Here is a 12,563-nt window from a genome sequence, read left to right on the forward strand (position 1 = left end):
ATTGGTTTTGGAGGTGGTTGGAGGAGCCCTTTCTAACCCTTTTATGGAGCAGTTGTTCAGTGAAACAGCACGAAGTTAAAGAACTGTGTTCTCCTGTTATCTGATGGCTAGATGGGTTACCATTGCTGGCTTTGTGGAAAGAACAGCAACAGCAAGAAGCAGTGGCAGCAACACATTCAGTCAGAGAAGCATAAAGAAAAAGTCTTCACATCGGAGAACGACTCCAGCTGCTGGAACTACCGTTTCCCAATGGGGGAGTTCCGGCTGTGTGAAAGGTACTGTGCACAAAACTACCCCCTTCTCATCTGGTTACATACGCAGTCAATATGTAACTCCAGATTAATAAAGAGAACAGTCCTTGGCTTCAGCTCTTCCTCACCCCATTGCCATCTAGCCTTATGAAGAGTTCTCAAGGACTCAGAAGCTTATGTACTGTTTTGTCACGTTTTGGTTGGCCTGGTAGAGTTATTGCCCTAATATTGATTTGGAATTTTCTTATGGGGCAGCACAGCTACTATTTACTTTTTCAGGTTAAATGTTTATTAGTAATAGGGGGAGAGGCACATCTATTTATTTATTTTTATTAGGCGAAGGGCCAGCTTTTATCTACCGCTGCCAATTCACTTTCTAACTGCTGCCACCAGATGTCTGTACTACATTGTTTACCAACATCTTTAACTATATCTCAATAGCTGGTGAAATTCAGACATGGTACAAAACTGGCCAGACACACTTTTATAATAAAAGTAAGGTAAAGGGACCCCTCACCATTAGGTCCAGTCGTGGCCGACTCTGGGGTTGCGGCGCTCATCTCGCTTTATTGGCCAAGCGAGCCAGCATACAGCCTCCGGGTCATGTGGCCAGCAGGACTAAACTGCTTCTGTCGAACCAGAGCAGCGCACGGAAACGCCGTTTACCTTCCCGCCAGAGCGGTACCTATTTATCTACTTGCACTTTGACGTGCTTTCGAATTGCTAGGTTGGCAGGAGATAATAAAAGTAACAATATATAATTTACTATAAACTATAAAGGCATGATAAGTTTGCTTACTTATGCAAACTTTAAAACTTACTTATGTTTGCTTTAATAAGGTTATCATATCTTTAAACAACAGTTACAGTTTAGATGTTACTCAGCTCCAGATCCCATCATACCTGACAATTGACCCGGCTGGCTTGTTTGCCAAAAAAGTATCCCACTTTTGCCTTAGGCCCTTGCTATGTTTAGTAGAAAAAACCCTCTGTAGTTTGAAATTAGTTTTCTGATGTCAGATACTGAAGAACTGAGGGAAATGGTTAAAAATGAAAGAATCCTAAAGTCTCTTAAACCATGTGTTGTCCTCCTGCAGATTCCAGAAGACAAAATCCTGCCCTGAAGGGGAGAAGTGTCGCTCTGCTCATGGCCAGGACGAACTGACAGAGTGGCTGGATCGGAGGGAAGTAATGAAGCAGAAGCTGGCCAAAGCCCGCAAGGATATGCTGCTCTGCCCCAGAGATGACGACTTTGGCAAATACAGCTTCTTATTACGGGATAGCATATAATTTACTGAGGGTGGTGAGAAAACAGGCAGGTTTTCAGAACCAGAGATGTGGGAAGGGAAGGAGCAGGGCAGTGACAAAGAGACTGGTAGTTGTTCCACAAACCTTTCTTTGATTGTAAGATAATCAAGATGATTTACTGATGTTGAATGGGATTTTGAATTGATTCATCTATAGCCAGGGAACATGATGCTCCTAGATTTTTGTTGTTCTATCTCCCCTGCTCCCTTTTTAAACATGATTTTTCACTCTACCACTTTTCAAGATACTGTTTTGCGGTGTTTGGTAAATAAGAGGGAGGGGGCTTCTCACTTGGGTTCCCAAGCCCCTGGATCCTTTATTTGGGGTGCCTGATTGCTGGAATATTGCAGCATCATGGACATGAGCATAGAGAGATAGTGGAGAAATGATGAGCAAGTGGGGTTTTGTTCAGTGTTGGTGGCTGTGCAGTGCTGTGTGCTTCTTCTCCACAGACACCCAAACTATTGTGTAGAAGAAGAAGGAAGTAAAACAAGCCCAGTTTAACCTATCTTTAAAGTTTTGAGGTGACTCCGGTGGTTGCTGTAGGCAGTAGTAAAAAATAAGATATTTTTCTCTGTGTATTCTAAGATTAAATCTTACCTCCTCCTTTCTGCCCATTCCAATCCCTCTCAGGTGAGGGAGGACAATGAATTTCTAGTCCAGCTAGAAAGATTATCACTACGTTGCCTTTGGAGATTGAGGCAACAGTATATTCCCTGCCTTCCCATATAGCTTATTCTGTTACCCAAAAAGCAAATTGATAACAGATTATTGTGTTGGACCTTTGTTTGTTAAGCATAGCTGTGAAGATTCTTCCTCCTACAGTTGGAGCAATTGCACAATGCAGTCTTTACCTCTCCATAGAGACACCTAAAACCAAGATGCTCTTTTGAGGATTGACATGTGCTTAAGAAAAATTAATGTTTGCAGGTTGTGCAGAGAGCCTGCTCGGTTGTTACTGAAAGTGTGTCAGTTTCACCTTAGTGGTGCCCCCCCCCCCCATATTGGATAGATGTGTGCGTCTGCAAAGACCAAAAAGCAATGATAGCAGAAATGGACAGAAATTATGTAAAAGAAATCCCGTCGTTTAGATTAAAAAATGTTTGCCATATAAAAAACAGAGTCAGGTTGGAACCTTTTTTTTTTTTTTTTTGGCCATGTAAAATATGTGGTGCCACTCAGATAATAAAAAATGTAACTATACTTGAAATCAAAGATAGAATTAAATGCAGAGAGAGAAGTTAAAAATGTTTCCACAAGAGAAACTGGTTAAACCAAGGTTACAAAGAAGGAGAATAAAACCTTCCTTGCATATGAATGTTTTATTTCCAAAACTAATAGAATATATTATCTACAAATAGCCTCCAGCCACAAGAACACATTAAATCAGCTTTCTGTCCCCTCTCTGACAGTGGACAAGGTTCCTAGAAGGCAATATGATCTCTTTTATAGCAGTACTATTTCACACACCTTTTGAAGTGAGCTTCCAGAGGCTATTGTCCAAAGCAAGCTTTCTATAAGTTAAGTTCCATTGAACGCCATGGGGGCTGCTTTAGGGGTAAGCATGTTCAGCACTGGGCTGTAAACATCTGCAAAAATGATGAGAACATTAAACAAAACATTCTGTGAAATAGGGGTTGAAGAAGGGGGGAAAGTGCTTTCATTTTATGACACTTGGCATGATGTGTGTGTTGGACACATCTGTTCTGGATAAGAATGCAGGTGATCTAAAATGTGCAGGACTTATATTTTTGCAAGCTAAAATGCTCAGCACTTGTGACTGAACAAGTTGGCACAATTCTATTTTTGGGTCTAAGAGGAAATGCACTAATATGTGTATTACAAATTAGTATGCAGTATTGGAATATTTGCTTTATGTTTTGCAAGCAGATGGTGTGTGATCTGAATGAGGAGGTTTCATGCTGAGATGTATCTGTCTAGGAGCTGCAGTCTTGGTTATACTATCTATTTTATGAAATTGTCCAACTAAGAGCTTTTGATATTTAATCAAATTTTATAACCCTTTCCTACTTAAATAATATTAATTAAGATAATATAAGCTATCCCTATAGACATGAAGAGGCCCAAATAATTGTGATAAGGAAGGGGAAGTAGAGTGAGCAGGGGAACATAAGATCACTAGGTTAGGGTTCTCTGAAACCTTTTGTTGCTTTATTTTCTTTCTAACTGATGATCAGATGGCCCATTACTCATTTTTGTCAGTATCTGGCCTTCACACTTATTAACCCACTTGTACCTATCGTAAAACCAGTTTAAAGATATTTGTTTTCAAATAGGCTTATTTTGTTAGACGAAAAACTCATATTCCTAAAGCGGAGATGTAGGTACTTTTCATTGCTATCTTCTAGGAGAAGGTTATAGCTTTTTGTGTGTTTGACTCCCAATGAATGGTAGTCATGTACCCTGACCACCACCATTCCATGGCATAATCCACACATACGTTTCTTGAAAGCTATGATTCCCTTTTATTGATTTGATTATTCTAGAATTTGAAACAAAACCACTCCTATCATGTTATGTGTCTTCCATTGGCCTAGATTTTGATAAAAAGGGAGTTGGCATTTTCTGCTGTCTTGCCAGTTTAGTAGACTTAATTAATTTGACACTGGATTAAGCAAAGCCACAGAAATTCAACTGCAACTGAATGAGCCAAATCACTCCCCTTCCCACACATAAGCATTCTGTGTATTTGCTTGTTGTCTGCTTGGCCATTATGCTTTCAGTCTGTTGGTCCTATTTCTCAAAATACTGATGAGAGCAATTGACCAGCTTCTGGAGTTGAAATGTTAACCTATTTGGGACAGACAGAGGAAAACACACATAAGAAAATGGATGTTTAAAATTCTTAAACTATCTGCATCTAGAAATGTAACTATATAAGTGTATGCTCTACCATGAGTTATAATATGTGAATTTATTTAGATTATGGGGTGGGAAATGTTTCCTTTCCTCTTTAATTAAAAAATAAACTGCTTTGCAGCCTTTTTTACTCCAATCAATACTACTTTGATGGGGGAGAAAAGGGCTTTTGTGGTTTATGGAAGCAGAGTTTATAGGGGTGGGAACACATATTCCTGGGCATTGCAGTGAGAATCAACTTTTGTTTTTTCCTGATATGATAACCTGATATGTGGTGTTGCAGTATTTTGTCACTGGACTTGTTCTAGTGTGTATATATGTAACCCTTCCATAAAACATATATACACAGGTATTAAATATATCACTCTATATAATATTATATATGTATGTGGTATCGAAGGAATCTTTTTTTATTGAGGGTTAAGGAAAAGGACTCTAGCTAGGGAAATGCAGCATCTCTTATTGAAACAAAATGATGTTGGGGGGAGGAATAGTTCTGTTGCGTTGAAAAAGAATTATTTATGCTGACAGGGGATCATTACTCCAATTAGTGGTGAACTCACCCATGTAAATATCTGCCCATTCCATGGAAAGAAATGTTCATCTAATAAATAAGGTGCTAAAGAAAGCCTTTTGATTATTTTCTTAAGAAAATGGACGTTGTCAAGAGCAGGGGGTGGCCCTTTGTCTTTATATAAATAGGATGGGATTATTTTTTGTGCTATAGCATCTCACTCTATCCATAACACTTCAGTAATCAAGGGTGTCAGCACACTGCTCCAGAACAACTGAATAAAAGAAATAAGCATTTGGATAACTACCATAAATGACCTAGCAAGGGAAAGATTTTCAGGAGGGCAGACACATCTGAGAATTATAATGAAATTAGGTCACTGGTTATGTTTTTTAATACTGAACAAACTGTGCTACAAAGAGCTTGGCAATGCCCCTTTCTTAACATAAAATAAAGTTATTGGTTCAGTCACTGTATTATAAAATGCTCCAAAAATGGAGGTAGGACTCCTTTCCCAGATCCTCAAAGTTGAGGGAACGGTAGGTTTGAATGGGATAGTAATTAACCAGGCCTTCAACCAGGCCATCCCTAAGAAATTGAGTGATAGGGGAAAGCCAGTGAAGGGAGATGCTATATTTCTAAGCTGCTCTTGTAATAAGTTGGAGAGTCCTTCAAAATGTCTTTGTATTACTATATTTTAAGAATACCACGCTTTACTATTACAAAGAATCCATGGTACCTTTCAGAAGGTCTAGTATCCAAGATAATAATGTAGATGTTCTAACAACTTTCTTGTTCCTAATGAGACAGATTTGCTTCTTTTAGCCTTTGTAATAGAAAATAAAAGTGTGCACTTTAAACCCTCACCATGTGTGCTGTATTATTCCTTGGACGAGAATGGCAAGGTGGCTCATCTGTTTCTTCATGCGTGGGCAATATGGCTGGTGTGAAACATGATCAAAAAGTGATTCATTTGTGGCCTAGGATTGATCTTTCTGTTTTAGCTACCAAGTTTAGGTACCAAGTCTCATATCACACAGTTCCCATGATGTCACTACTCTCATTACTTACAAACTTCCGATGTGGAGAACCTCCAGATGCTGCTGAATTACAACTCTTATCATCCCTGGCAATTGGCCATGCTTGCTGGGACTGTTGGGAGTTGTAGTTCAGCAACATGTAGAAAGCCAAAGTTTCCCTACCCTTGATGTCCTTGGTCAGCACTCCTGATCAAATGACTGTTGATCCATCCCACTTGTACGTACCACAATGACATTGGCATTGCTTACTGAAAAACAGTGTGGCAAGAATTTACTTCTACACCACTGGTTTGTTACCCAGGTGAGGGAACACCTGAAATAAAAACATGGAACTACAGTGGTACCTCGGGTTAAGTACTTAATTCGTTCCAGATTTCCGTTCTTAACCTGAAACTGTTCTTAACCTGAAGCACCATTTTAGCTAATGGGGCCTCCTGCTGCCGCCACGCTGCCGGAGCATGATTTCTGTTCTCATCCTGAAGCAAAGTTCTTAACCTGAGGTACTATTTATGGGTTAGCGGAGTCTGTAACCTGAAGCATATGTAACCTGAAGCATATGTAACCCAAGGTACCAACCACTGTAAGAGAATAAAAGCAAGTGCAACAGATCCAAGTTAGGGACCTAGTTTATTAACTACTGCACATGAGGACAAAACAACTTAGCAGGGTTGTTCTTGCCAAACTGCCAGTTAAGCGAGTCTGCCCAGAGGCAAATTAGAACAAAGCTTATACAGTATAGTAGTTCAAGCACAGCACTCTTAAAGAGTCATATAACATCAAACCTTCTACTTTACATCTACCCCAGCCAATAAGGCCAGGGGCCAGGGATGGTGGGAATTGTAGTCCAAAAGCATTTGGAGGTCCACAGGTTTTCCAACTGTAGTATAGACTGGCTAAATATGCAGATCATGCTTGATTTTTAAAAAATGATAATCAGCAGGAGAGAAGTCCAGAGGAAGATCTTCTGAAACTCTAATTCTGCCTACATGCAGTAAAGTGTGTGTAAAGGAGAGAGGAGAAGATGTATGTAAACCATTAAACTTGCTGCATGGTTCACATTCATGCAAATCCTGCCTAATCTGAGAGGCGGTGCCTGTGCCATGCAAGAAGGTGGTTATGTACTTTATAAGTACATTGACAGTTCTTGTTGCTATTTAGAGATGTTAGCACATGGCCCATACGTTCATGGGGCTTGTGGCCTTATTACAAAGAGTTGTGTACAGTTAGCTTGGTGTACTTCACTATACCTCAGGTTAATCAGCTCTTCGGCCTCCCAGGCTTCTGTGGTAGCAAATTGTCACAAAGCAAATTGCTGTTTGAAGATGTCAATAATCACACTTTAGGGTTATAAATACATGTAACCATGATTTGCGCTTTTGGCCATATAGTATTGTAGTGCAACTTCATCTGAGACAATATTTCAAATATGTGACTTAAAGCATTTCCCCCCCCCCCACCTGCTGCTGATGTGCAGGTGTAAAAGACGAAAAAAACAACAACCCTGGAGTGAAAGTTCACAAAACTGCTTGCTGAATGCCTTGTGGAGGGATGGAAGAGGCCTGTAATTTTGTGGTGGTGTTTTTTTTAAATCAAAACTGGTGTCAGATGATTATACCCCCATTGCTGATCAAAGTGAGGGGAAGTACACAGCCACCGAAGAGTCTTAACTTTGAGAGGAAAAGGGGAAATGGAAGTCCATGGGATGGTGTGGGCCACAGGAAGTGCTTATTTTAGCATGTCACATGTACTGTTTACTAATAATTGGGACATTCATGCCATCACACACTGATTGGCATGAGGACTACTGAGGTCAGGCAAAGGAAGTCAGACGAGCCCTGCCTGATCTTACTGTGGTCAGCCAGATGCCTGGGGGGAGCCACAAGCAGGACATGAGCACAAACGGTACTCTGCCCTCAGTCTGGATTCAGTCACTGGCTAGAAGGTCCAGAGGCTTTTCTCCCTCATAATATTAAAGCTGGGGAAGATGGCAATGAAGCTGAATGTTAGAAGCACAAAGCATAAAGGAAAAGAGGTACTTCTTTACACAGCACGTAGTTAAACTACAGAATACGCTCCAGTAAGATGTAGTGATGTCCACCAAGTTAAATGGCTTTAGAAGGATTGACAAACTCATGGAGGATAAAGCTAAGTCCTACCTCTGCCTTCAGAGGTAGCATTCTGTGTACAGTGGTACCTCGGGTTAAGTACTTAATTCGTTCTGGAGGTCCGTTCTTAACCTGAAACTGTTCTTAACCTGAAGCACCACTTTAGCTAATGGGGCCTCCTGCTGCTGCAGCACCGCCAGAGCACAATTTCTGTTCTCATCCTGAAGCAAAGTTCTTAACCTGAGACACTATTTCTGGGTTAGCGGAGTCTGTAACCTGAAGCGTATGTAACCTGAGGTAACACTGTATCAGTTTCCAGGAAGTGCAAGTGGGGCCAGCGCCATTGCACTCAGGTCCTGCTTATGGAAAAGAATACTGGGCTAGATCCAGTAGGGTCTTAGGGCTGCAAGGGACAGAGTTCTACAGGCCCTCTTCCATCCAAAGAAAAGGCTGCTTGGCTGTCATAAGAACGTAAGAGGCTGCTGGATCAGGCCAGTGGCTCATCTTGTTCAGCATCCTGTTCCCACCGTGGCCGACCAGATGCCTGTGGGAAATCCCCAAGCAGGTTCTGAGCACAGGAGCCCTCTCCCCTCCTGCGGTTTCCAGCAACTTGTATTCAGAAGCTTTGCTGCCTCTGACTCTGGAGGCATGGTCATTGTGGCTACTAACTACTCATGGCTTTCCCCAAGGATCGTCTTGTCAGTTGCCCTGAAACTGTAGGTAGGTGAAAGAAAAAACATACCGGCTGCAGTCATTGGTTAGTGGCTTAAGAACAGGTGGGAGGCTCCCCATCCCTCAGAGCAAGAGCAGACATAACAGCTGCCATCTGCTCTCAGAGTCACTGCCAAGTGGGGAGGGTGGCTATGCAAGAGCTAGGAAAAATCCAATTATATTTTTAAAAACAATTCTTTACAAAATATTTGTACAAGTTGCTGAGAGCCTTAAGTGGCATGGGACATAAATTGAATAAATACATAACCGTTTGAAACTGTTAGGAAACTTTCTCAGTTTTTTGTTTTGTTTTCAATTTGTGATTAAGTGGTTTGCCATGTTTGGCTATGTATTCCTAACATGATCCAAATGCATTAGGCAGCTATGAATGATCAGGTCTGGCAAAGCGCTGGAAGAATGCTTCCAAGTCTCTGTTAATTAGGTTCAGTTTTTACTGGTTTTAGTTTCTTCATCCAAACGCATAGGTTTCTAGATGGGACTCAACCACCTGGTCACCATCTGGTAATTCTGATATACTTTTTTTCTTTTAAGTGTATCATCACCATCATTCTATTTGACATTTTATTTTCTTCCCCAAAGGCAGCTGTTTCAGCTATTGGTGTATCATATCCACTGTGCCCAAAAGAACTGGCAACCAATCTGATACATTAAAGAGAACATTGGCTGTGAACATGTTGGAGACTTGGGTTCAAATTCTCACTCACCTATGGAGATCTATTCTACAGATCTGGTGGGACACAGTGGTACCTTAGTTCTCAAACTTAATCCATTCCGGAAGTCCATTCCAAAACCAAAGCGTTCCAAAACCAAGGCATGCTTTCCCATAAAAAGTAATGCAAAATGGATTAATCCATTCCAGACTTTTAAAAACAACCTCCAAAACAGCAATTTGACATTAATTTTCCTATCTAACGAGACCATTGATCCATAAAATGAAAGCAATAAACAATGTACTGCAGTCACACAATCAATCAGTAGCTGAACTGGGTTCCACATGGTCACACACCAAAAAAAAGAGCCACATAAACACAAAATAAATAGCAAAAACAGACAGACATCAGCATAACTCTCCAAACGAAAGTGTGGCACTCAAATTGTCAGCGTAACACTCCAAACAAAAGTGGGGCACTCCAAACAGAAGTGTGGCACTCAAATTGGAAGTGTAACACTCAAAACGGAGCATGTTTGACTTCCAAAAAAATTCGCTAACCAGAACACACACTTCCAGGTTTGCAGTGTTTGGGTTCCAAGTTGTTTGAGAACCAAGGCATTTGAGAACCAAGGTACCACTGTATTTGGTCTATTCTCTTGTGGTGACAACGGTATTCAGCTTTCAGGCTGCTAGGCAATTAGGCTTGGCATACCCACAAATGTGACGGGTGTGTGTGTGTTGCAGGCATTTCAGTTCCTCGAACTGGGCAAGGATCTTGCAGGTAAGCCCTCCAGGCTCCAAGCAGTGTGTGGGAGGGACTTGTGTAAGGGGTGCCAGGGAAGAGCTGAGGCTTGTTAACATTGCTTCTGGGCAACTTGTCTAGGTGTGAAGCGTGACTGGGGGATGGGATAGCTGACTGCACCCATTGGAATAATCACAGTTTTAAGCAGGCTTTGCAACACCTATTGCTACTGGACTGAGATGCTGACATAATCACACAACTGATTCAAAATGGTACCAGTCTGTCTCTTTGTATAAAGCAGGCTGCATACACTCCACCCAAAGAACCCTGGGAACTGTAGTTTGTTAAAGGTGCTGGGAACTGTAGCTTTGTGAAGGGTTAACTACAGTTCACAGGATTTAGGAGACGCTGCCTTAAAGTATGTTATGTTCACAGTGTGGTAAAGTATTTGAAAATAATTAGGAACATGATGCCTAATAAAGCACGTCTTAAAACTGATGGCAAAAGTAAGAAGATTAATTAGCAGCTTTGGATGATCCCTCTCAGTATCAAGCTATATAGCATTAGGAATTAGAGTTATACTTGAGACCAGAAGGGCTCTAAACTTGCCCTGTGGGGCTCTAGATATTGCTGCACATCTATTCTCACCATCCCTGGCCACTGGCCTTGCTGGGTGGCACCGAATGGCTCAGTCCAGAATCTAGTTCAGAAATAGCAAGAGCATGTTTAACAAAACTCAAAGTCTGCTTTATTCAGATAGTGTTGCAGCTAATGAACTAGCCTAAGCTGTTAAAAGGCACCTCTAGCCACCAACGACACTTGTGCCCCAAATATAGCGCCACCCCCAGACTATGTATAAGGTCACTGCTCTGTTTTAGTTTTGTATAAATATGGCTTTTAGATAAACAGTACAGAAAGGTTCCTGGAAATCTTGCAACAGATTTTCTGCTGATGCCATAGAAGCAGAAACTAGATTACAAGTATGGTGTTTTCCACACCCACTAACTCTGAAGCTTAAAGCAGCAGCATGGTGTGTCATTTTACTCCATGAGAAACAGGGTGAATGAAAGTGACCCATAATTCTACGGTCTTAGCTACATTGATGGCACATGCTATAACTTTGGTAGAGCGTATTTGACATCACATGTGCACCCAGCAGCAAAATCAAGAGCAAAGCAGTATCTCTTTAAACTTTTTAAACACCACAAACTAAAACAGCTCAAACAAGTTCCCCGCTACCTGCATTGAATGCCACAAATTCCCACCAATCATAGATGAGTATGCCCATAGCATCTTCAAATTAGCCATATGCAGAATGTGGATCTACACACGGCAATTAATTTCCCCTATGATTCCTTTACCCCACACCCAGGCCAGATTAAAGGACCCCAGAGCACAATTCTCACACACCATCAATCACTCCAAGAATTGTGTGCGATGAACCACTTGAACTTCAGGTGGTCATCTTCTTTGTGAAGAATGGGAGCACAGAATTACGTAGTTTGTGGGTAGCAGGGTTAGTTTGTGGGCAGCAGTTGTGATTCCACCTGAAAGACTGCTTTGTTGCAAACAGAAACAAGCAAGCAAACAAACAAACTCTACCGCTTCTGCCTTGCAGCTTCTATTGCCAGGTCATATATTAGGTAACTGAATTAGGTACCATGGGGTTTTATCCAGATAGAATTGTGATTATACTACTTAAGGTTTATCTAATTTAAGACTAAGACCTTTGATCCTATGGGTCATGACCCCACACAAGACACTGGGTAGCATATGAAAAATAAATATAGAATGTCGCCTACAGTATTTTGATGGAGAAATCAGAAATACTGGCTAAGAGGTGGCAGCTTCCAGGGTCACGCTGCGAACTCCTCCTTAAGAAGACGCATGATTTGCAAAACCGCTCCACAGTCTGAAAACAAAACAACACCAGGAGGAACTACGGTAGCTAATGCATTTATTCTGCCTGATCGAGAGAGCAACCTATGATTTACTGGCCTGAGGTTGGCATTGTACTTTATGGTTGTGATAGACTTGTTGCGCCGACTGTCAGAATCCTCCTTTGATTTCTTGCCCGTCTCTTCACACTTGAGATTTAAGCCTTTCCTGCGACCGAGCCCATTTCCTCTCGCAAGTTAGGTAACCGGCCCAGTTCTTTAGGGCCTGATTGGCTGCAGCGGGCCCTGTAAACCAGCCCTGGCAGACCGACCCGGCCCTGTTTGTCATTGGCCAGCGGGGAGTGGGCGGGGCGGGCTGAAGAGTTCTGGGCTGCGTCCGTTTCTGATTGGCTGTTCCTCTGGCAGCCTCCCCCTGCCAGGAGTTGTTGAGCAACATCGCTC

At 41.7% G+C, this 12,563-nt stretch overlaps 1 protein-coding gene across 4 annotated transcripts in view; it reads left to right on the plus strand.

Moving 5' to 3' along the window:
- Nucleotides 1-5,819, plus strand: part of ZC3H7B (zinc finger CCCH-type containing 7B) — a 49,976-nt gene extending 44,157 nt beyond the window's left edge. For all 4 annotated transcript variants that reach the window (XM_081877597.1, XM_081877596.1, XM_081877599.1 and 1 more), the window contains exons 22-23: nucleotides 112-275; nucleotides 1,349-5,819. In XM_081877597.1, coding sequence (XP_081733723.1) covers nucleotides 112-275; nucleotides 1,349-1,541 — 357 coding nt within the window. In that variant the 3' untranslated portion in view covers nucleotides 1,542-5,819. The remainder of the gene's footprint in view (nucleotides 1-111; nucleotides 276-1,348) is intronic.
- The last annotated feature ends 6,744 nt before the right edge of the window (nucleotides 5,820-12,563 follow it).

The sequence above is a fragment of the Podarcis erhardii genome (assembly GCF_964252035.2).
Source record: "Podarcis erhardii genome assembly, chromosome: 10".
NCBI lineage: Eukaryota > Metazoa > Chordata > Lepidosauria > Squamata > Lacertidae > Podarcis > Podarcis erhardii.